General features: G+C 33.2%; 2 protein-coding genes across 3 annotated transcripts; one reads left to right on the top strand and one right to left on the bottom strand.

Moving 5' to 3' along the window:
• The first annotated feature begins 11804 nt into the window (after positions 1 to 11804).
• On the top strand, positions 11805 to 13245 carry LOC141687428 (desiccation-related protein PCC13-62). The gene is made up of 3 exons (XM_074492704.1): positions 11805 to 12244; positions 12347 to 12572; positions 12823 to 13245. The coding sequence occupies exons 1-3, from the start codon at positions 11907 to 11909 to the stop codon at positions 13192 to 13194; spliced, it is 936 nt and encodes a 311-aa protein (XP_074348805.1). The 5' UTR covers positions 11805 to 11906; the 3' UTR covers positions 13195 to 13245.
• A 913-nt stretch (positions 13246 to 14158) lies between these two features.
• LOC141683473 (uncharacterized) lies at positions 14159 to 19215 on the bottom strand. Of its 2 annotated transcripts, XM_074488208.1 has the most exons (3): positions 18584 to 19215; positions 15382 to 15654; positions 14159 to 14473 (listed from the first exon to the last, which is right to left on the bottom strand). In XM_074488208.1, the coding sequence occupies exons 1-2, from the start codon at positions 18923 to 18925 to the stop codon at positions 15421 to 15423; spliced, it is 576 nt and encodes a 191-aa protein (XP_074344309.1). In that variant the 5' UTR covers positions 18926 to 19215; the 3' UTR covers positions 14159 to 14473; positions 15382 to 15420. The 2 variants fall into 2 exon arrangements, with proteins under 2 accessions (XP_074344309.1, XP_074344308.1); XM_074488207.1 differs by lacking the exon at positions 14159 to 14473 and having other exon boundaries at positions 15159 to 15654; positions 18584 to 19214.
• Positions 19216 to 27016: the final 7801 nt, after the last annotated feature.

The raw sequence follows: 27016 nt of genomic DNA, 5'->3' as shown, positions 1-27016 counted from the left end.
TCGACGGGTAAGGATAAACTGATATCCGTCGAGTCATAAAGTATTCCAGAAAAGTAATTGACTTTTATTAGCGAGTAGTATATCGATGGATGACTAAACTCGATGGATAAGGGTCATCCGTCGAGATGCAAATTTTGACTTAGCCAAAATCTCATCCAAGACTTAAAAGACAACTAAATTTCTGACTACATTACAATTTGTAAAATAACTCAGATAAATTTAAGCATAATTAAGCATACCTAACTCACTTACCAACCTTGAAAAGGTGGATTCATCTGGTGGCTTGGTAAAGATATCTGCAAGTTGCTTCTCACTTGGAACAAAATGTAACTCCACAGTACCATTCATTACATGTTCCCTTATGAAATGGTACTTGATGTTTATGTGTTTTGTCCTTGAATGTGGCACTGGATTTTCAGTGATGGCAATTGCACTTATGTTATCATAGAAAATAGGAATCCTCTCAACTTGCAAACCATAGTCTAGCAATTGATTTTTATCCATAAAATATGTGCACAGCAACTTCTAGAAGCAATATATTCAGCTTCAGCTGTAGAAGTAGAAACTGAATTTTGCTTTTTACTGAACCAGGACACAAGCTTGTTTCCTAGAAATTGACAGGTTCCTGTTGTGCTCTTTCTGTCAATTCTATAACCTGCATAATCTGAATAACCAGTTAGATCAAAACCAGAGTCTCTAGGGTACCAAATGCCAAGTTTTGATGTTCCCTTGAGATATCTGAAAATTCTCTTAATAGCTATCAAGTCAGATTCTCTAGGATCAGCCTAAAATCTAGCACACAAACATGTAGTAAATATTATATCTGGCCTACTAGCTGTTAAGTACAGAAGTGAGCCAATCATGCCTCTATAACTTGAAATATCCGCAGACTTTTCAGTAGTGTTTAATTCAAGCTTAGTTGCAGTGGCCATGGGAGTTTTTGCAGATGTGCAATCCATTAGATCAAACTTCTTTAAAAGATCAAAAATATATTTAGTTTGACTAATGAATATTCCATCACTAACTTGCTTAACTTGTAAACGAAGAAAGTAAGTCAGTTCTCCCATCATACTCATTTCATACTTACTTTGCATCAATTTGGCAAAATTTTTGCAAAGTTTCTCATCTGTAGAACCAAAAATAATATCATCTACATAAATTTGAACAAGTATGCTAGAGCAATTAACATTTCTGAAAAATAAAGTTTTATCTACAGTACTTCTTGTGAAGTGATTTTCCAAAAGGAACTTTGATAAAGTATCATACCAGGCTCTAGGTGCTTGCTTCAGTCCATAAAGTGCTTTCAGAAGATAATAGACATATTCTAGAAAATTTGGATCTTCAAATCTAAGAGGTTGACTAACATATACTTCTTCCTCCAAATCTCCATTCAGAAAGGCACTTTTGACATCCATTTGATAGACCTTGAAATTGGCATGGGCTGCATAGGCTAAGAAGATTCTGATGGCTTCAAGTCTTGCAACAGGAGCAAATGTTTCATCAAAATCTATTTCCTCTTGCTGATAATAGCCCTTTGCAACCAATCTAGCTTTATTCCTGACTGTTATGCCATTTTCATCCATCTTGTTTCTGAATACCCACTTGGTGTCTATTGGATTCTTTCCTTTAGGCTTGGGTACCAGCTTCCATACTTTATTCCTTTCAAATTGGTTTAGCTCCTCCTGCATAGCTAAAATCCAATCAGGATCTAACAAAGCTTCTTCTACCTTTTTTGGTTCTTCCTTTGACAGAAAGCTGTTGTATAGACATTCTTCCTGAGTTGCTCTCCTAGTTTGAACTCTAGAAGAAACATCACCAATAATAAGTTCAAATGGGTGATCTTTTGTCCATTTCCTTTGCTGAGGTAGATTAGCTCTAGATGAAGAGGCCTCATGATTTTCTTGATGTTTGATTGAGTTTTCATTGCTAGAAACTCCCCCTGAGTTTGTGGATCTTTGATTTGAGAAATGAGAATTTTCTGTAGGTGATCTGTCTTGACTTCCTGCTCCTTTTGATAACCCGACGGATGGTGAATTTTGAGTACCGACGGATGAGGCGGGTTGTCTTCCAACGGATAATACAGATTGCCTTCCGACGGATGAAGCATTATGCAACTCGATGGATGTTGAGTTTTGTGCATCATTGGTGGTAGATTTGTCTGCATTATCCTTAGACACTGTTTCTTGATCACTCTCATTATCACTTTCATCACTAACCATCTCAACATTATCGAATTTGAGGCTCTCATGGTAATCTCCATTCAATCCTTTTATCATCAAACACAACATGTATAGATTCCACAACAATGTTGGTTCTTAGATTGTAAACTCTATATGCTTTACCAACAGCATATCCAACAAAAATTCCTTCATCTGCTTTAGCATCAAACTTCCCATTTTGATCAGTTTGATTTCTCAGAATATAGCATTTACAGCCAAAGACATGAAGAAAGTTCAGAGTTGGCTTCTTGTTCTTGAACAATTGATAGGGAGTCATGCATCTTGCTTGATTAATCAGAGAAATGTTCTGAGTGTAGCATGCAGTATTAACAGCTTCGGCCCAGAAATATGTCGGTAGTTTAGATTCTTCAAGCATTGTCCTTGCAGCTTCAATAAGTGATCTGTTCTTCCTTTCCACTACTCCATTCTGTTGTGGAGTCCTTGCTGCTGAAAACTCATGCAGAATCCCATTTTCCTCACAAAATGCTCTCATGACAGAATTCTTGAACTCAGTTCCATTGTCACTCCTGATTCTTCTAACTTTGAAATCAGGATGATTGTTGACTTGCCTTATGTGATTGATGATGATTTCACTAGCCTCATCTTTAGACTTTAAGAAATATGTCCAAGAGAACTTTGAGAAATCATCTACAATTACTAGGCAAAATCTTTTCCTTGAGATTGACAATACATTGACTAGTCCAAACGGATCCATGTGAAACAGTTGCAAAGGCTCTTCAATTGCTGAATCAAATTTCTTCCTGAATGATGTTTTAATCTGCTTCCCTTTTTGGCAGGCATCACACAGTCCATCCTTTGTAAACTCCACTAGAGGAATGCCTCTTACTAGTTCCTTCTTTACCAGCTCATTCATGGTCTTGAAGATTAAATGGGATAGCTTCTTGTGCCATAGCCAACTTTCATCTTGACTTGCTTTACTGAGAAGACAAGTTACAGATTCTCCTTTAGTTGAGTTGAAGTCAGCTAGGTACATATTTCCTCTTCTCACACTAGTGAGAACTACTTTGATTTTAAATGCATTTTTATATGTGATTTTATATGCATTTTTATGTGATTTTAAATGCATCGTTAACATGTGATTTTATATGTATTTATGTGATTTTAAATGCATTTTTATATGTGATTTTATTTGCATTTTTATGTGATTTTAAATGTATCGTTAATATGTGATTTTATATGTATTTTCATGTGATTTTAAATGCATTTTTATGTGATTTTATATGCATTTTTATGTGATTTTATATACATTTTTATGTGATTTTAAATGCATCATTAATATGTGATTTTATATGTATTTATGTGATTTTAAATGCATTTTTATATGTTATTTTATATGCATTCTTATGTGATTTTAAATGTATCGTTAATATGTGATTTTATATGTATTTATGTGATTTTAAATGCATTTTTATATATGATTTTATATGCATTTTTATTTGATTTTAAATGCATCGTTAATTGTTTTAAATAAATTTATAGGAACGATATGCCGCCATTCTCGAGCGCATGCCCGTGGAGGTTACACAAACGGGTGATCGGGATGAGCCGTGGGATTGTTGGATGGAAACCTTGGAGGTCCCCCAAGGTACAAGGCCGAAAAAGAATTATGTGGTGGGGTTCCCCAATGCTCGGGCCACCGATCTCTTGCCGACACTTACTACCCGATACCGAGATTCCACACGGAATGAAGCCGGCTCATCCTCATCCGCTCCGAGACAACGTGAAGCCATCCCCAATAATGTATATCTTGCCATCGTGAGGAATGTGCTTACGGAGATCCGTGTTAATCCAAATCGGTTTGCTCGCCAACTTTTCGATGCGGAGATAGCTACATTCGCACGTACCGGTCTCGAGGCCTCGGATCCATCCTCCAATCCTAGCCAAAAGTTGCAATGGAATAACCTTATCGGTGGCGAGATCGTGCATATCGTGGGCTCCTTGATTGAAGATATCGTTCAAACGACGGAAGCTCGTGTTGCGGAGGTATAATTTTTGTCCTTCTTGTTTATTTATTTTTTCATTCACATGTAAATTTTGTTTCTTCTTTTTAACTAATTTAATTAAACTTGTGTATCTAGGAAAACAATCGGCGTGCTATGAAAGTCGATAAGGATTACACGTCCGAGGATGAGACCTCCGATGACGAGGACTTTGATGACGGCGGCGGTGATGGCGGTGGATCGTCCGATGTTGATTTGTCGGATTAGTTTACATTGATCGGTTTTAAGACTTAATTTGATGGTTATGGGATGTAATATAATACGTTGTGATGGTTTGATACTTTGTCGGTTATTTAGGATTGATTATAATGATGTAATGATACGGTTTAATACTACGGTTATCGGAGTTTGTGAATATTTGCGTTGGATTTAATTACTATGGTTTAATTGTGAAATTTACTAGTTTTTGCGAATAATTTTGAGTAGTATAGTTTAATGATTATCATTGTTGTTTGGTTGTGATTGGATTGGATTTGTGATTGGTTTGTGTATTGATTTGGTTTGGTATACATGGACTGCAGAAAAACCTGTAATTTTTTTTAAAATTAGACCTTAAAATCGACCAAAAACAGGCATAACCGACCACTTTTGACCATTACAAAACCCAAAAAACCGACCGTCAAGGGACATAACCGACCACCTTCTTCATTAAACTGACTGTCTCCTTTAGAGGGTGGTCGGCTTTAGAACGGTCGGTTATGACATTTAAGTTAGCTTCTGAAATAAAACCGAACGATGTGCACACTTTGACCACGGTCGTTTATGAGTTCCAGTCAACTTTTTAAAATAGACATAACCGACCACCTACGGTCGGTTATGACCACTTTTGACCATTACAAATCCCAGAAACCGACCATCAAGGGACATAACCGACCACCTTCTTCATAAAACCGACCGTCTCCTTTAGAGGGTGGTCGGTTTTAGGACGGTCGGTTATGACATTTGAGTTAGCTTCTGAAATAAAATCGACCGATGTGCACACTTTGACCACGGTCGGTTCTGAGTTCCAGACAACTTTTTAAAAATAGACATAATCGACCACCTACGGTCAGTTATGACTCAATGACGTGGAAACACGTGTGCACACGTGTTGCCACGTGTACACAGTGACCCCATATTTGAATAAAATGTATAGGCACTTAACCGACCACTATGCTGGTCGGTTATGAGAGTTAAACCCGACCAAAAGTCATAACCGACCAGGCTAAAACCGACCATGCCCTGTGGTCGGTTATGACTGTTTTAACCGACCATTTTTTACGGTCAATTTTGTCCTGTTTTCTTGTAGTGATAACAAATTGATGATCACAGGTTATATTTCGCTGTCTCACTTCCGGCTCAGAAGTCACCAAAAGCTCTGGATAATGCCAATCCTGGATATAAATACATGTTTTTTTGAGTGAAATTTTCTACTCAGGACACCAGAAGATGTCAATAACATGAAATTTAACCTGTAGTAGTCTTCAAATTGGAGAATACTGCAGCTACTAAAAAGGCCAGAGAAATTTGCAAGTTGACGTAGATCAGATAAAACATAAACTGAATGCAATAGAGGATACAATATAGGATAACATAAATACAATATCATAAATATACCAATTATTACACGAGCGGGCTGATTTACAGTAGAGTTACTTGTGGCATCTGGTTGGATTAGAAACCTGAGTTCCTGATTATTACACTTTAATTCATAATTTATTATACTCTCGTAATCCTGTTCACTTCTTTTCTTTCTTAGCCGTTAGATATGCTTCTGAATTATGGACCCTTTTTAATGTTTGTATGCTACAGTGATTTTGCAGATCACAAAATCGTAAAGTGCATCTCTCAAATGTGCTTTCAGAATTGACCCACTCCTGCGATTACGTGGGCGAGCACCCCTGTCTCCCATAAGGATGCAATTTGGGCTGAATTTCAGGTATATAGTCTTGTATAAATAGGTTATCATTTGCGGCCAGTTGTCATTTTTATTGTGTAAAGGTGGATAACCTTGGTAAAATTTATTTGCAGAAATGTTACATGTGGGAGGACGACCAGGGTCCGGTTATAGCTACTCTTTTTTGGCAGAAGTGTGCCGATCGAACAAAAGACAATCTTTCTAGAGACCGTCAAAAAACCTTGACTAATGCTGGCATTGACCATCCAAACCATGCAATGGAAAACATGCACAAGTATAGCCCTTGGTGGTGCACCGCTGAAATATGGGAGGAGATGTGTAACCAGTGGAGAGATGAAAAATGGTTGAAGAAAAGAAAGACTGTCTCAAGTAACAAAGCTGCAGGTGGTGAGAAGGAAAAAGGTACCTACAAGGGCGGCCTTATTTCCTAGTTGCAACATATTGTTAATAGGGTACGAATAATTTTAATACATTACAATCTTAAATTCTAGAATATCATATGTTTATTATTTTATAATATTGGAAAATATGTCTTGTACAGGAGTCTGAGTCTCAAGGTCCTATCAACTGGGTGGATGTGTACGTGAAAACTCGTGATGGTTTGCCTGAAGCTGCCAAGTACGCGATAAAAGATTTAATTAATTTTGTTTTCATTGTATCCAAATTGAAGTTATTCTTTTTATTAAAGTATTTAATAGTAATAAAATATATTCGAGGTCCAAGGCTTGACTAGAGGTTCAAATATATAAGGACATGAATTCATATTTATAATATATGAATATTATCATCATTTATGTTTTGTATTGTACTAATTAAATTTATTGTTTAATTATTTAAATATTGACATGAGAATTACCGTCGCTTATATGATGATCGTTATCCAGAGGGCACCGAGCGTCCATATTTTGATCAGGATTTGTGGGAGACGGTATCTGATGGCAAGAAGAACTATGTCAAAGGTCAAGGACGGTGACGACGCCCATCCATCAGTGGTTCATCATTCAGCACACAGTTTTTACAGTCGTCTAGCCATCCATCTGTTCATACTCCTGCTGACTATGTGAGGGCTATATGCCGAGATCCTGAGCTTCTTCGGATACTAGGAGCCCATTTGAGAGCTTTGGATCCTGAGGAGCTAGCTCGTGCAGTGGCAGAGGTGAATGCATCACAGCAGGGGGAAGACTCTGAGGTAATTTATTTATCGAAGCTACTTGAATTTTTTATTTTTATGTTCTTGATCAATGGCGGAGTTACTTTGGTATACACAATGGATATCATGTAATGTAATATTTCTTTATCATTTTGTTAAATACAGGGAGCACATCAGGATGATCATGAAGATGAGTTTGGTGGATCTTTTTAGTTTGTTTCAGTCGCATTATGTTTATTTTATACTCGAACTTGTTTGCACTGTACTGTCGTTGGCTGACACTTGAACTTTACTTTGTTTTTTTCATTTTTTCAAGATGGTGTGAAAGTATTTGAATTTTTTATTAAATTTGGATATTTGGATTCGTGTTATTAATATGCTTTGTCAAGGTAAATTTGTTGTGTTTTGCCAAGGTAAATTTGTTTTTTATTACAAAACAAGTAGAAAATTTGTGAAATAGGAAAATATTTAAATTATAGAAAAGATTTTCAGCGACCAAATTTTGTTGCAATTTTTTTGTTGAATTCAGCTCACCATTAGCGACCGAATATGGTAGTTAAAGGTTTGTAGTAAACATTAGCGATGACTTTCAGTAGCTAGAGACTGCTAAAAAATACTACATTTTGTGACTAAATGCGGTAGGGAATAGTAGTCGCATAAGGTAGCGACCGACAACCATAGCAAAAATTAGTCGCTAAAACCTATAGCATCGGTCGCTAACGCCGTCGCAAACAATAGTGACCAAAATTTCGTCGCCAACACGGTCGCTGTTGTTAGCGATAGAATGTCGTAGCAAAAGTTGGTCGCAGACTCTAGCGACATAAAACCGTCGCCAAAACCCGTAGTCAAAAGTTGCGATAGTATGTCATCGCTGATTTAGTCGACTTCACGTTAGCGTTTGTCGAATTAGTGCTGACATGGATTAACTACGACGTAGGTCGCTAATAGTCGTCGCTAAGGAGATGGTCGCTGACGTTTGCCGCAGAAAGGCAAATTAGCTATCAGTTTTTATGCGACGGATATTGGCGACGCCGGTCGATCGCTGATAGGCATCTGCGACAGATATTGGCGACGCCGGTTCGGTCGCTGATATTCGGTCGCTGAAAGAGCAGTTTCTTGTAGTGTTTTAACATTATTTTATATCATTTAAGAATATATAATTATAATTCAATTTCTTAACTAATTACCTACTGTGTTTGTTATACGGATTATTAAATATTATAATAAAATAAATGTAATAAATATGATCTGTAATGTATTTTATTAGATCTGTATTTCAATTTTGAATTGTAATAGATTTAATAATATTATATGAATTTCTCGTTTTTATGTTTTAGAGGATTCATGTGCTAGAAATTTTTTAAAAGATAATACTCCCTCCGTCCCGGCCAATTGTTTACATTTGATTTGGGCACGGAGGTTAAGAAATATGTATAAAGTAGTGAAAAAGAGAAAGAAAAGTAAGTGAAGGAGTGAGACTCGTTAATTTTTAATGTATAAAAAGGAGATAGTGGAGTAAAAGTAGTGTGAAAAAAAATGGGAAAGTGGTGGCACCCATTTACTATTTTTGGTAAGTTTTGAAATGTAAAGAATTCGATGGGACATTTCAAAAAGGAAAGTGTAAAGAAATGGTTTTCAGAGGGAGTACTTAATTTTTCCTTTTTACAAAATAAAACAGAATAATGTACTTACTGTGTCCCGTTAATTTCTATACACTTTCGTTTTTGGATGTCCCTCTCAATTCTCTACTTTCCAAAAATAGTAAAATATTATAATATATAAATTAATTATATCCAATCATATTCAGTATTTTATCCCACACTATACTGATTATATACATTGAAAATTTATAATTCTCATCATTTTACCCAATTTTCTTACTTTTTCTCACCAAAATAAACATTTTCGCAATAAATTAATATAAGAATATCTAATTTGCATCCGCACCTAAATTAATATAAGTAGTCAAATATATATATTGAACTTTTCAAATTTAATCTATTTAAAAATTAAATAACAACAATTTAGCTATTGATTTGCATCCGCACCTCAATTATATAAAAAAAATCCAATTTCAACGTAATGCAATTGTTGATTTTGCAACCACTAAAAATCTATATTTTACTACTTTACCTAAATACAAATAGATAAGTGTGTATAAACGTGAAATGCCTTCAAAAGACGATCTAACTTGCAGATTCACACATATAGTACAATGTTTTTAATTGTCGTTCCTCGGGACAAGATTAAAAATGTGGAGTGATGTAGGCCCTGTCTCGTTGGGCCGCAATTTAGGTAATCTATAAGTTTGTAAGTGCAAAAAAAAATTAGTTTGCAAGAGTATCTACAACCATGACCTCCTGTTAGATAAAAATTTTATGTGGCACTGAGATATAGATATTAGGTAAAAAAACACCATTTCAACCACATCATCTAAAATTTAGATATCCTTCATCTTGTCTTCTATATTTGTTGAATCTGTAGGTGTTAGCTATATCTTCCACGTCAGATGTTTAAACCTAAATCTACACATTACTACGTACACATACACATTAATACATGCATATATTTATATAATATTTAATACATAAATATTAAAATTATTATTTTATATATAATATTTTCAATTTATATAATATTAAGTTTGAAAATATTGTTCTCTTATTAACAAAATTTATTAATTATTTTTAACAAACAATATATATATAATACAATATATATTAGTAATTTTTTATTTAAAATTTTTTGTTATATTTATATGTTATTATATTTTCAGTTGTAATAATTATTAACTTACAATTATATATTTTATTCATGTATTGAATTAAGTATTAACTAAATTTATTTTATTATATAAAGTTTATATATATACATACAAATCTGAAAAATAGGAATAAAACAATATTTTTGAATATAGCTAATGATTATAGCTACTACCACTGGAGTGCATGGTCTTACAGATTCAATAAAATTTTACATATTCCTGATTTGGCTAACCATTTTAGCTATGGAGATGCTCTAAACTGCTTAAATATTCTGATATAGGTTGGGATATTTGAAGTGTTTAAAAGTTTATCATTTATTGTTTATTGTTCCAGATTCGGAATTCGATATTGCTTATTCTGAAAATATATGAAAATAGATATTCATTTGTAAGGGTATAAGTTAGAGGAAAGTTTTATGGAGGTCACTTTTTCATCGGAGACCTTGGAGACCACATATGTTTTGCAATCAAAATACTATAAAATATATTATTTTGTGAAATATGTTTTACGAGTATCACTAAATCATTAAAATTATTGAAGATCATTTAAGTTTAATAAGTAGAATGTGTATGTTCTGCAAGCTGAACAAATGTTCTACAAACTTAACATGTTTTGCAGAATAAATTATTTTTATAATGTTTTACATGCAGTACATATATAATATTCAAGATTTTAAATAAAATAAGGATTTTTGTAGAATATGATTCGTAAAATAATATATTTTGCAATATTTTTATGCAATATTTAACTTGTAGAACACAAGTGGTCTACAAGGTCTCAAAAAAAGTGGTTTCCGATAACTTAACCCGTATAAGTTATATTATATTTGTAAAAAAATAATTATACTTATAAAATTTCTCAAATGAGTCCTCTCTAAAACGTAATGTTGAACAAAATAATCCCTTCACAAAAGAATGTTGAAAATATACGATGCATGTAAATGATACATGTTTATAAGCTATATTTATCAAAAAAAAAATATTTTACTTATAAAATTTCATGAATGAGTCCTCTCTAAAATTTATTGTTGAAAGAAATAATTCGTTCATAAAAGGTTGATAATATACGACGTATGTAAGTAAATAATACATGTATACTCTCTCGGTGCTCTAGATTCTTCTCTCGGTCCTCTAGATTATTTATAGAGAGGTTCGCCAAGGCTCATATAATATAATTTGATAATTTTTTTAGAATTTTTTTAAAATAAAATATAATTATTTTAATTTTTGTTTAGAAAAAAATTAGATATAAGTTAATAAATTATATTTTATATATATCTTAAAATACATGCTAAGCAGTTAAAGAAATGTAAAAAAATAAGAATGGTGAATATTATACTTTTTGGTAAAATATAAAAAGTGCTAGTACTGCATTCTCATAAGTTGCATTTAGATTTTCGACAAATAAAAAGTAGTACTACATTTAAGAAAATTTGGCTAGCTATGCCTAATAAAACAACATCTAACTCCCAACGTCGACTAAAAGGATGAGAAGACATTTATATTCACTTATCTAGAAACAATCGTTCTGTTACACAATGACGCTAGTTGTTTCGTAACGTAACTGTGAGTATTGAAGCCTAAAAATTACTATTACAAGCACTTTGATGTGTATAAATTTATAATTTTTTCGCAGAAGTAAACAAAAGAATTCATTTTGATCCGATTCTATCTCCCGAAGTCTTTGTCTTAACAGATCACTGCACACGCGTCAACTCCAAAATCGACGCTACAGTCTTCCCCCTCTCTCTTTCCATTTCCTTTGCACACCCATTCACTATTTATACTCCCCATCTCTCTCTTCTCTATACATAATAGAACTCACTCTTTTTACCAAACTACTAGATAGCTAGCCATGGCATTGTCTTCTTGCATGAGCGTATTATTGTGCTTTATCATCCTTCTCTTTGTACCTAGCTTCTATGCTTCTGATTCAGATCAAGAAATCTCAAGAAACCGCCATGCATCTACCCTTCCTAAATCAGATATTGATCTTGTTGAGTTCCCTCTCAACTTGGAATATTTTGAAGCTGAGTTTTTCTTGTGGGGAGCTTTGGGCTATGGCTTGGATGTTGTTGATCCAAGTCTTACCATGGGCGGCCCATCCCCTGTTGGCCCTAAACGTGCTAAACTCAGCCCATTAATCAGAGATGTTATTGCCCAGTTTGCTTATCAAGAAATTGGACACTTGAGGTGATCATAATTATATATTTGTCACAATTTTTTGTTGTTTTTTTTTTCTGTAAAATCCTTATAATTGAGAATTTGAGATAAAAATAAATAATGGTTTTGCAGGGCTATTAAGAGCACAGTTAGAGGATTTCCGAGGCCTTTGCTGAATTTAACTGCAGAATCGTTTGCAAAAGTGATGAATAGTGCATTTGGAAGGCCTCTAATGCCCCCTTTCGATCCTTATGCTAACGATATTAATTATATGCTTGCATCTTATGTTATTCCTTATGTTGGCCTCACTGGTTATGTTGGTGCTAACGCTAAACTCCGAAGTCCCCGTGCCAGAAGGGTACATCCCTCTAACACTTCGACTTTATTACTAATTCATTTTTCATTTTCGCAATTATCTAAATTTTAATATCACAGAATCTAAAATATATTTACTTCCGTAAATTATATATCTAGACCTTTTGTTTTACTTTATGCATGGTGTCTACGTGAGTCTCTGTGGACATGTAAAATCAACCTTTCTTATAACTAGTTTAAGCAATTAATTAACTTTTTCTCAAGGGGAATTAACATGTGTGTTTTATAATCAGTTGGTGGCGGGGCTATTAGGTGTGGAATCAGGGCAAGATGCAGTTCTAAGAACGTTGTTATACGAGAGGTCATTGCAGAAGGTGAAGCCTTACGGTGTGACGGTGGCCGAATTTACCGACAGAATTTCAGTGCTGAGGAATAAACTTGGAGGTGAAGGCCTAAAAGATGAAGGACTTATTGTTAAAAAAGACTTGGGAGCTGAAGGAATGATTAAAGGAAATGTGCTAGCTGGAAATAAGTATTCGATATCGTATGAAAGAACACCTGAGGAAATTCTGAGAATTGTGTATGGAGGAGGAAGTGAAAGCAGACCTGGTGGTTTTTACCCTAAAGGAGCTGATGGTCGCATTGCTAAATCTCATATTAAATAATTATTAAGATTTTGTGTGTGTGTTTTTATGTGGTGGTGGTGGTGGTGGTGGTGGTGGAAAACAAGCTTTCATCGGTACAATGTGTTACGTTAAGTCGTAGTAGCCTCGTGGGAATGTTGTAATTATAGCTTAGTTTCAAATAAGCAGGACTGTCCGTTTATCTGTTGATGAAATAAAACAATATTTATTGTATGAGATCTGACAAGTAAGAAGTCGGTTACTCCCACAGTTTTCTGGACATTTTTCTCCAAAAAAACAAAGTGAAAACACGTTAAAAAGGAAGAAGTGAAACTGCAGTTCCGTCCTCAACAAATGTACTATTTGAAACTAGATAATTTGAAGTTCCATCAAATTAAATTACACTATCTTATAATTCTTGAAAAAATATTCGTGAATAAATTTATGTACTTCTTTACATTTCACAGTGTAACTGAGGTAAGTTAGTGCTTGATGAAGGAAAAAATATAAGACTTGTGCACATTGAAACTGTTAATTGCTTGATTAACTTTGATAAATTTAATCCTTTGGCATATAACTAAATGTATATACGTAAGGGTTTAGAATAACTGAAAATACTCAAGGTACCGAATTTAACAAGTTCGACAAACTCGGCTTAAAGAAAAATAACTTCGACAAATTTCGTTTATCAACTCAGTAAAATTAAACCCGAACACTCTGATGCATTGATGCAGAACTTGAATAAAATGTAATCAACGAGTTCGGTCACCGGTGTAGAGAAGAACACCGATCAACTTATCTCTCTCTTTTTCTATTTTTTGTTTACTGGTCGATTTTCATCCTTCAACTTTTTCAAGGCACAACAGCTATATAAAAGAAAACTATGAAAATATTTTTTTATTCTTACTGATGGTGATGGACTTCCATATATTTTTCGTTAATTAACAGAAATATTTAACAAATACAGTTATTGATATATAAAAAGATACTAGTCATAGACTCATAGTAAGTTGAAGTAATTGTACTAAAAGTAAAGGGAATTATTTTTTTTCTTTGAAAACAGAAAAGAAAGAAAATACTATACTAAAAAAATATTGCTTTTGTGCTGTAAGATGGGGAGGCCTAAAATCTAAGAGATAATCAACAACATATAATTGTAAATTAATGTTGTTGGGTGAATGAAATGGTGATCAACGATCATGCATTAAGGCTGATGTCTTGCAATGAAGAAATGGTGAAATGGCTTGAGAACATGGGGCCCACTGCTTTCTTATCTCGTTTTCTCCACTTTGGGTTAGTTGTCAGTTGTCGATGGCCCTACCTGCAAAATCAGGGATCTATTAGATTTTATAATCACCAAAAGTATCGAGCAAGTACGCCTTGTTGATAATTATACTAGTACTAATATTAGATTTTATCGTTTGGTATTTGTATTTACTATAATATTCAGTGGTGGTGCTTTGCACACATACGTTGTACTATGGGAGATTTTTCTTTGCACTATTTGGGCATTTCAGTGTATTCTGATATTTTTTATGCAAAATCAATTCTTACATTTTATACTTTTTTACGCAAAATCAGATGTTTTATGGCCCCACACTGACGGATTAAACTATTTACATTCAGCACCCCGATTTGGAAAACCCAGACACCATACATTATTTTCTCCTACTTGACGTTCTGATCTGAATCACTGAGCTATATTCAAAGAACATCCATTCTCTATGCAACACTTAACTCTTACTGCACCTGAAACACCGGTCTCTGTGCTCCCCTCACCTATCCGTTCTTAATCCCACTCCCATTCTCTGATTTAACAATCACACTGACAGTAAAAAGATGAGAACAAGGGATACCATATCTCTGATTTAACAATACCAAGAGAATTACAACTCAGTTCTTACGAAGAAAGAGGCATTCAGTAATTGAACATAAACATAAAAACATAAGAACACAGATACGTGACATGGAAATTGCTAAAATATTTTGCATTATACCTAAAGATGGAAAGAAAAAAAACTGTCACTAGTTTCATAACTTACACGAAACCTAAATCAAGTAGTCTCCAACTGTTTTTCGAAACCATATGACTGTGCATTCTACGATAGAAACAAACCATGAAACTAAAGTGCCTTATAATTATATGAAGGAGAAACACCCAGTATAGAGTATTATAACCTTCTACATAGGAGTAGATGGATATTATAAGAGAGAGACAAAGAGAGTGACCTATGTGTTATGGTCATTTTTCAACCAAAGAAACCATATCTATCTCTTGGATGGTCTCACATCGTCCTCTCCTCCGTCATCAGAATCATCCGAATCTTCTTTGTCTGAACGCTTCCTCTTAGCTGGAGCCTCAACCTTTCCACCAGTGTCATCGTCATCCTCATCCTCAAATTCATCTTCCTCACCATTCTCTTCTGGCTCGAAGTCACTAGCCTCTTCTTCCTCTTCAGCACCAACCACAGGCCGAATCAGGAACTCAGTTCCCATGTCCTCCTGTGGGTTTATTTACAAGCAGGACGAATGTCAAGACAAATAAAGACATTATAAAAACTTTTATCAAAAACAAATTTAGGTCACACATAAAGTGGGGATATGAAGTTTAAAGCATAAGCAATAACAATAATCAAGGCAATTGAAGACAAACATTTGATGATAAATAACTACTATAGTCAACTTTCAATTACAGAAGAACTACAAGGCAAACAACAAAATAAAACAACTTTCTCATCCCCATAAGGGAATCTCCAATAGGGGTTGCCAAGGAGGTTGCCAAACTTATGTGGCATGGCACTCTTGGTTGCCTACCTATTGGAGTTGAGAGATTGCCAAAAGGTTGCCTACCAAGGTTGCCAAAACTTGGCAACCCCTTGACAACTTCCTAAATTAGCAAAAAGTCATAAAAAAAACATCTAAAGTGTATATTACTCAACTCACTTTTATATTGAACTAAATATAAAATTAATATAAAGGGACCACATGGGCAACCTTTAAAGTTGCTTAACTATTGGAGCAAAATTTTAAAAAATGTTGCCAAGAGTGATATGGATGTGAGAGAAAATTAAAAAATAATATATTTAATGATTTGTCATGGTTTGGCAACTTTATTAGCAACCTCTACTGGAGATGCCCTAATGACAGAAAAATGTATTTACATATACTAAAGAATAATCAAAAGCAGGTCAATACAATTTCATATGTGTTTAAGGCTAACTTGTCTCAAACAAGCATAAAAAAAATAGAACAATAGGTAATATTAAAACCAAATTATTAAAGCAGATCCATTAAATGCACATCTTCGAGGCTTGAGCTCTAAAGATATACCTGGTCAAGAAGTGTACATGGTAAATAGATACTCCCTGTGTTATGTTATTTGTCGCTTTGACCTTTGCACAAATTTCAATTTGCTTTGACTAGCTAGTTAGAATTATCGTATGTAAAATTTTCTTTTTGTAAATAAAAATAGACAACCTATATTTTAATTCACAAAAAGAAAATTTATAAAATTATATTTCTAACTAGCCAGTCAAAGCACATTAAACTGCATGCAAATATTCTTAATGACGATCTTACTTGTTCCTTGCAAACTTATTGTCCTAAATATTCTGTACATATAAATATATGAATGTTTCTAAGATGGTCCAAACTCCAAAAATATCAGATGTTATACTACTCCAGCTAACAGGGTGGCTCTACAGTCGGTTATTAGATTTCGGGTAGAGTTGTATAATTCATGAATTGGAAAATGGAAACCACAAGACCCCTCTTTGCATTTAAAAACTAGGTACGTGGCGTGTATTCATTATAGAAGCAATTCAGATATAGTGGTTAAAATGTATTGCAATTTCACCATTGTAGTATTGTGATAACTGGTAGATCTGTTATTGTTATTTGAGATTGTAGGATGTACAAATCATCATTAAGGATGCAAAAAAATTTAAGAACCAGGAAAAAGTACAGCTGGAAGTAATAAACATTTATTGTGTTAACAGTTACACAAACTTACAGTACAAACTTATGAAGTTACTACAACTCTTGGAGAATCGGCACAAATATATTATATAGCAAGACTATACCACACAAACGGTCAATATAAGCATAAAATTAATGATAGGCATTAAGCTTAAGGGCAAGAATGACAAGCAGTCAAGCATAACACGCAGAGATTTTTTGAAAGATATTCTTTGCATAAGCACTGACACTAAGATCTACTGACTAGCACAAAGAAAGATTTTATATGAAGATATGTAACCCAAGTATTTGCCTTTCCTCGGAGAAGACAACACAAGCACAAACTTTTTATATTCCTATACTATATAGTAAACATCAGTGATAGTATCACACAGACAGTCATCAGTATGTCTAATTGGCTTTCACAATAATAAAAAGGTAAGTACCTAAGCAGATAAGCAAATAACTAAATCAAAGGACAGTGCTTCATATTCCTCAAACTACAGAAACAATATGTAAACATTTAATAACAACTCAAGCAGAATATATATGCAGATGGAATTAGACACTACATCTCATACATAGCTCAAGATATAAGCAAAACTATGTTTATTTCCAAAAATTCAGAAATAATTTTATTGAAAAAGAAGTATACAGAAATCAAATAGTTGAAACATAAAAAGCTTGTTAAATAATGTATACATAATAAAATTTGCGAACAAATATTAGAACTAGAACATATAAAACCAGTAACAAGTAAATCTTCATAACCACACCGATGATATGTAATTCACCAGATCTACAAAATTGAGGTACCAATTTGACCAAAAATACAGACTCACCGCACATTTTCATATAAGAACACACATCTAAACATAACAAAGCATTTAAGACATACCTAAACCTTAAACAAGCCAAAAAAAGTACAAACAGGTTTCAAATTTTGGCTTAATTAAAACATGGAAACACAAGTATAGCTTTACAACCACAATAAACAGACCTAATAGAATCAGATCTGCAAATTGCACTACAGATTTAATCACATAATATAATTCACCGGAAAATTACTATATAGAACACATCTAAATAAACATGCTTCGAAAAAAGCATATTAAAAAAAAACTTTATAACCACCACAAAAGGACTAAATTTCACTAGATCTGCAAATTCTCAATACAGATTCAATTACAAAATATAATTCACCAGAAAATTACAAAATAAAACAAACATGTAATCAAACAGGCTTCAAAATAAGCACATTCGAAAAAGACAAAACTTCGTAAACACAGTAAACAGGCCTAACTTCACCAGATCTGCAAAATATCAGCACTGAATGAACAACAAACACTAATTCACCACATAATTTCATAGAAAACACAATCAAACCAGAAAATAGCACTTAATACACAAACACACACGTACACACACAATTAAATTAAAAAGTAAATAACAGTTAAATTAAAAAGTAAATAACCTCTTCGGCTTCCTCATCATCGCCTTCGTCATCATCATCGTCATCATCGTCATCATCATCACCTTCATCATCCTCATCATCCTCACCTTCCTCATCATCATCTTCATCATCTACCGACTGAACCGGCGGTCCACCAGACGTATGCAATACCTCCTGCTCATCAACCTCTTCATCATCATCCTCATCGTCGTCATCGTCATCATCATCGTCGTCATCTTCATCGTCATCTCCATCTTCTTCAACTTCACTATCAGCTTTCTCGGGATCATCAACAACGTCATCCTCACCGTTCAATTCTACCACCTCGTTCTCCTCCACAAACTCCTTGTCAATAACAGCCATTGAAAATTGTGATTAAAATTCAAATTAAAATTCGAATTGTTATGAGATTTTTGGGGATTGAAAGGGGGAGAAAGGGGATTTTTTGAGACTGAGGTTCTTCGTTACACAGAATAGGCTCAAGGGATATTTGATCTGGACCGTTGATGACGCGGATTGATGACGTGGATACGAATCGGACGGTGGAGATTGGAATATTTGTGTTTCTAGGTTCTTGCGGCGCCTCTGTGTTGTGGTTTGCTTCTGGAGTTTACAACTCACGGGACACGCACGTGAGGGTGTTTAGGGTTTGGAAGATTCGTTCAATTTCTTTTTATCTTAAATTATATAATTGCACGCCTTAATTTTTAATTTAACTAAATTCGCCTAGAAGACTTTCTCGTATGACAAATCCTCACTTCATTTTTCACTTGTTCTTGCAACTTAAAACCCGGATTGGTTACGATTAAAAAATTTAATAATTATTTATTTGTGATTTCAATATGATTTTAAATTTTCAAAAATTGGAAAATCGCAACCATAAATTAAAAAATATTTTATAATAAAAAATATTTCATATTATAAAAGCTGATAAATAAATACATTTATTTTATTAAAATTTTTGTTATTAAATATAATAAGATTAATACTGCTTTTTTTATTACTTCAGGCCTAGTACATTGCTTCAAGACTCAAGATTCAAATTCAATAAATTAATTATCTCTCCACCCATTACTTTCTTCACTTTATTGGAGCATATGCACCCGTTAAGGGCATCAATTAATTAATTCATCAATTTAATCAACGGAGTTAGTTACTATTCATGCTAAAACAACTTCTTTTTTTAATTTTTATGCACCCGCAAAAGTCAAAATTCCATCAATTCATTAATTACTATTCATCAAATAAATCATATATATCCAATATAATACGAAGAATATGGATAATCTAAAAATACTATTAAAAGTCGAGGGTTTGTTACCTCCAATAATATTAATTATAATAACTAAAAATATATTAATTAATAAAATTTTAAAATTCAAATCATTTCGATTATATATTATATTAATATATAATATTTATATTATCAATTTCAAGATTTTAAATAAAAATAAAATTTAAATAATATTAAATTAATAAATATATAAAAGAACCGTGTTTTGCGGGAGATTAGAGGTGGTAATTCGTAAAAGTCATGAAAATTTAATACATTTGTGTAGGTTCCACCAATTGATGGCCATTAACAACTCCATCAAAAATCAACGGTTTGGTTGATGGATTGATGGAGCATCAATTTTTTGATGGAGTAAAAATGGAACCGGTGCATGCTAGTTTTGCAAGCTAGAATTGATAATGTTGATGAATCAATGTTTTACTCACTACGGTGCATATGCTCTTAGTCGCACATCGGCACATATACATCTCCTGTCGTGGACCTATTTCTCGTATCCTCTTTGCGCTTCGCTATATTATACTTTGATATTACTATAGCATTATCGGAAACAGCCTCGAATATCGAAATTTGAAAAAATCCTGTAATTTATATTAGTTATTATTCATTAGACGGACACTTTAAATTTTTTATTTTTCAATGTTAAGTTATCAAAAAACTCAAACTTAAACTTATTAATGTTTTGATTAATTTTTTTTGTTATTTTTATTGTTTAATATTGAGTGGTTAAACCGCACATTGACCCACAAGATGCATTTAACAAAATTCTAAAATCTTTCTTCGCAATTTGGTTTTACATTTGTCCCAAAATCGATCTGAACCGCATACATCCCTACCTGTTAGCTCATCGTCGATGCGATTTTCAGATCAATTTCAATATTTATTATTTTATTATTTAAACTATTATATAACTCATTCGTTACCCAATTGTTTTTATAACTATATATATTGTAAATGATAATTTTAATATATTGTTGCTGAAATTTGAACTTTACACCTCTTATAATAATATATTTTTTATATATTTACGTGTTACCATCAATTTGATTTGAAATATCTGACGGTTATGGATTGAGGTGTTGACCAGATTATTAACGAAACTTTAAATGTTTTGCGTTAAATATAATGATATAAATTTTAAAGTACAATTTATTTTTTCAAAAGGGGTAAATTATTGAAAGTGATATAACAAAAACTAGGACTATGTATTAGGCCCATTTTGGGATTATAGTTAAAAATTGTCATGATGTTAGAAAAAATGCTAGTGAAAAAAAAAGTTGTTTAAAAAATCAGATGATTGTTTGGTATTGTTTTTTATATGCATTGTTTTGATATAAAAAAATTAAAAAAATATATTTTTGATAATATTTGATCGTGAAATTAGCAACTATTTTCCGCAAAAGCTAAAAACAGCTCTTTTTAAAAGTATAGGGCTAAATAGTCTGGAAGTGCGTGTTAGGAAGTCTAAAAGCAAATCTACTTCAATTCTAAATCCTCGAACTTCAATGATATCCAACTTGAATGTTAAACGAAATCTGAAATAGTAAGTAATGAGCGGCGAACCCCAGCAAGTAACTATCGCCTAACAGCTCAAAATAATATTTTATATATTTTTTTGAAAAATAAAACTTTGACATTAATCAAGTAAAAAAATCAAATAGAATCACACATATATTCGATAACAATTATTTCAAAGACACACACAATATATCAAAGAAGTGCACTCATATACTATAAATTATAAAAGGGTTAAATATCAAAGTGGTCACTGAAATCACGGTCATATATCAATTTATTGATTATAATTATCGGCGTATCTAATGCATCACTCTAGTAGCGAGTAATGACATACCTGTTAATTTTTAACTGTTGACCAGACGGGAATTTTTTGACCGTGACGTGTATACTTTATTTGTTTAAATGGACAATAACAGATGATTAGGTGGCAAGTGAAGTGACTAGATAAATATTGATTTTCTATTTATATAAACACAGGTAGTAAACCCATATGTAACAACACATCTGACCACCATATATAACAGATACATACACACACGTATATCAGCAGCAAGGTTGTGTTCAGTGTTGCATCAGTAGTGGGGAAGATTATATCAAGGAAGGAATGGGTAGTGGTGGAGATGGGGGACATTTCCTGGTTGTCAGGGTTCTGGACTTAAGATTTCTACACTAAGTTTAAGAAATTTATAATTCTTCCCTCTCAAGAGTTTTGAACTAAGCTTAAATTTTTTTTTTACTCTTCACCAGTTCACTCTTACCTTTTATTTTCACTCATCTATATCTCCCTACCCAACGTGAAACAACAAAGACACGCAGTTCATTGTAACTCACAATGCCCAGCGTTTTCAACCTGAGTAGAGGTCACCAACTCAGAGGGCCCACCATTGAGCCGCAACGGAAATGTGCAAGTACCAATATTATACCCACCAATATTACCTATATCATGTGGTAAGACTGAAATCGAGCCCTCAACCTTATGAGATATGGGCATAGAAAATGTTGTAGGAACAATGACAACTGCATCACTATATTTCTAAATAACATATATTTCTGCAATTTAAAGTTTTAACACCTTAAAATAGTAGGCTTTTGGCAGGCTTCTATATAATAATCCTAAACAACTTTTTTTCTCATTAATATTTAAAATATTAAAATTAATCTACTAGTTAATATATGATAATTTTATTAAAAAAACTAGTATCACTTTATCTAATTTTTAAATTGATAGTAATTTTGACCTCATCTTTTTCATTAATTTTTTTGAACTTGTAATAATGTCTCCGTAGCTTATATTTGATAAAGTGTATCTTGATTATCTCTTGCTTATTTGTTTTCACTCTCATCCAAGAATATTTAAATTATTGTTAGAACTCATATTGCAATGAAACACTAGCTTAATCTCCATTAGCAACAGTTTGAAAGCTTGAGATCACATTTAACTAACAAAGAAGAAGAATCTAATGTATTTACTACTAAAGAGAGAGAGAGAGAGTTTATACTCTATGTTTTAACAAAGATCAAAATAGTGTTTTTCTCTCTATTACATATATGAGCAACTCTCTTTCTATATATCTCAAGGTTACACTTTTCTATCAGTCTCTGTAACTAATTTTTGGAGGGAAAGTCTGTTTGAGTGAGTTGACAGCGGGCTTGGATGACAACTAGCTCTCTTGTGTACACGTGGATTTTCTGTTGGCACACCTGTGCACATGTCCGCCTTTGTTGACACACTCAGAAGTCAGACCTCTCAGTATTCTCAACAATTATTATGATAAAATTTTAAGATTATATCCAACCCCATCCTTTAAAATTATTCTCAGAAATATTATATAATAATGATTCCCTAAATTATATATAGAGAATACTCCTCACAAGGAAATATAGAGAATGCATATACAATATCCCTAGAAGTGCTGTGAATTCACCTTACTGCTTTGGTTATCTGTAAGTAAGCATGGTTGAATACTTAAACTGCTGACATGAAGACCCGGACATTCAGTGATGTGGCATATATAAACATACAAACATACAGACATGCGAACAATGTAGATGTATATATGATAGATAGATACCATAGCTTAGCTGGATGTACATGTTGAAATAATATAATCTTTTTAATTGTATTTAGAAGAGTCAACTATGCCACCTAACTTTCCGTTAGATCAACAGTTAACATTTAATAGCTTTGTCATTATTGGCTACTGAAGTGGTGCATTAGAGACCCCGATAACTATAATCAAGAAATTGATATATGCCCGTCACTTCGGTGACCACCTTGATATTTAACCCAATTATAAAATCAAAACTCTTAATCAATTATTCTTATAATCAAATTCTTTCTTAAGTCACACAGTCCTAAATCACATCTTATGCCACACTTTACTAGTGATAGACATCTTATCTTTTATGCCACACTTTCCAAGTGACCGGGTTTTTATTCTTATTCGACGGGGGCCTAGTTTACGTCCCTCGTCAAGTGAAACCGAATCTTGACAAGGTATCGATTTGTTCCGGAACGTGCGCAAACTAGTTCTATGTTCTATATATCACACTACCCAGTGATTGGGTTCTAATTCTTATACATGACTAAGACTGAGAATTCTGAAAATTTTGTTATCTTATTAATCACATATGGATATCACACTTGTAATAACTAAACAAATATCGGAGAACATCTAATCACACATTATAAGGCATGTTACACAATACATACAGAACAATAAAGATTCACTTATATTATCGAATAGATTATTCATGTTTCAAAATATACGGAGGTACAGATAATCACTTACAAAACATGTAGACAGATAAAAATACAGAGCAACGAAAAGTTACTGTACGGTCCCGTAAAAGGGCTATGTTAAGCTAGAAGGGGGGTTGAATAGCTTAATTACCAATTTAAAAATTATTATAGCGTTTTAAAATAATTTATCCCTTTTTAAAACTTTACCGAGTAGTTATGCAGTTTATATGTGCAGAAAATAAAGTGCAAGGAACGAAAATACAACACGGCGATTTTATCCTGGTTCGCGATGGTGCAACCTCTAATAGATTCGCTCACCCCTACGTCCAGTCCCCGAGCTCCTCTCCCGGACTCGGGAATTTTCCTTCTAATAAACTCGCTCCTTTAGTAGGCGGAAAAGCTTTTACACCCTTACAAATATTTGTCTTGGTGCGTAACACAAGGGTTACCACCTCAAAATAAATGTAATACCTACACAACTAATCTTAGACAATAACTCCCCGTTATTTCTTCAAAGTTGATGTAGAACCCTTGTGTGGACTTGGCTTCCTTAGCTTTTTTCGGTCTTGGATCTTAGTGATCCGGTCTTGGGTCTTTCCTCTTCTTCACGGTGCAAATACTACTAACTCCCCGTTAGTACGTATAGGACTTGGGTCTTAGAACGCGAATCACCTCACGTCACTTCACCTCACTACAAAACTAATAAGACAATCCACAAAACAAAACGTATAGAGAAAAGATGGGTTGAACTAGTATGTTACGGTACTAGCCCAGAAGATAATATAATATTTAAATACGAATATTAAATATCAACTATGTATACTCGACTTGAGATAGAGAATAATATATCAAGTATACTTTCGATTACTCCATCTTAATAGAATATATGTTGATCGGAGTAATATAAGAAGTCTTTTATATATATAAGCAATATAGCTTATGACTTCTTTAGTATTCTTCTTCTTTCGATTATGTATTTATAAATCAAAAAATATTTTAGTTACAATCTCGGAATTGTAAATTATCCTTTTTAAGCTCGTAAGCTTAAGGATTTTAGTATACTTGTATTTTGACAATTATAGAGCCAAAGTATACTTTAACTTCGTGCACAATTTATAGGTTCTATATCAGCCAAGATCGAGAGAAAAGAAGTGCAAGTAATTGGCTTTGGATTTGTGCTTTTGAAGTTTAGGTGGATGATTACGAAGTTTACTATTTATCGATTTATAATCCCACGGAACACTTAAGATGTTAGTGGGGATTATACAATACTTTTCGTAATGATTTTATATACACGAATTATGCGTTGGCCAAGATCCAAATAAATGAAGTGCAGGTAATTGGTCAACTCGTGTGATTAAATCCACCTTTGAAGCTTAGACGGATTATTATGAAGTTTACTATTTATCGATTTATAATCCCACATAACACTAAAGATGTTAGTGGGGATTATACAATACTTTTCGTAATGATACCATATACACGAACTATGCGTTGGCCAAGATCCAAATAAATGAAGTGCAAGTAATTGGCCAACTCGTGTGATTAAATCCGTCTTTGATATTTGAATAAATTACAATGCTTACTATTGATCGAATTATAATCCCACTGAATGTTAGGAAATGAATAACACACGGGGGGTGAATGTGTGTTACTGTTTTTATGCTTTTCTTGAGCTTTTTATGGTTGAACAAAGTAAATTAAATCTTGTATTGAAATGTGTTACTGCGGAAGTTTAACATGCAATAATAAAGAACACAGATCTTTCAAAACTCACTTAATTTTATATTAAAATTAAGAATGTTTTACTACAAAATTTCTAGGCTCTTTGTTAATAAAGAGCTTAGCTTCTTCTTGAGAGTGTTACAAGATTTTCTATCTAAATTGTTACAACTGACTAAAGGACCAGTGTTAACTTTATAATTTAGTTAATTGTTGGTTTACACAGTATGTAATAAGATATGCTATTAACTTTAGTAAACTGTCACTTTTTATTTCCATTTTAGGAAAAAGTGTATCTTCTATTTCTGGATTTGCATATCTTAGCATCATGTGTTTACTTTGATCTTCCTTTGTTAGTTAATCTTCACCATTGATCTTGCACATCCTTCAAACTGCTTTTTGTAGACTTGTCAATCCAGGTGTTTAGATTGTTTATTGATTGTAAATCTTGGATATTGAACTGGTCTGCAACTTTGTGCTTTGAGATTTTACCTCGAGATCTCCATTTGGTCTATAGAGAACTTGACATCTCGATAAGTACATTGGCTTATCGAGATCTCTAGTACTCCATAGTTAATTTTACTTGTAGAGGTCTCTGAGTTCTCTATAAAAGAATTTGGCTTGTCGAGATCTCTAGTCTTCGTATCTTCACTTTGACTTATCGATATATCTGAGTTCTCTAGTGGCTTATTCACTTATTGACAACTCGGAGTTCTCTAGTCAAATTTGACTTGTCGATAACTCAGAGTTCTCTAGTGAATTTTGGCTTATCGATATCTCTGAGTTCTCTAGTGAAATTTGACTTATCGATAACTCAGAGTTCTCTAATGAATGTTGACTTGTCGATAACTCTAAGTTCTCTACTAAAGAAATGACTTCTCGATATCTCCGTGAGTTCCCTATAAGCTTTTCTGACTTCTCGATAAGTCATTTGGAGTTCTCGAGTGACTTCTCTATAACACTAAATCATTCCTCTATAGCTTGAAATGTCTACACTTTTGCCTTTTCTATATTCATCCAATTTTGTTATTGTAGACATAGGTGTAGAAGCAGGTGAACAATCAACCATACCAAACTTTTTCAATAAGTCCTTGACATACTTAGTTTGGCTGATGAAGATCCAATCACTTCTTTGACTGACTTGTAGTCCAAGAAAGTAACTTAATTCCCCCATCATACT

Source organism: Apium graveolens, chromosome 9 (assembly GCF_009905375.1).
Source record: "Apium graveolens cultivar Ventura chromosome 9, ASM990537v1, whole genome shotgun sequence".
NCBI lineage: Eukaryota > Viridiplantae > Streptophyta > Magnoliopsida > Apiales > Apiaceae > Apium > Apium graveolens.
Note: the sequence above shows the minus strand (reverse complement) of the source record. Positions and strands in the feature narration are given on the sequence as shown.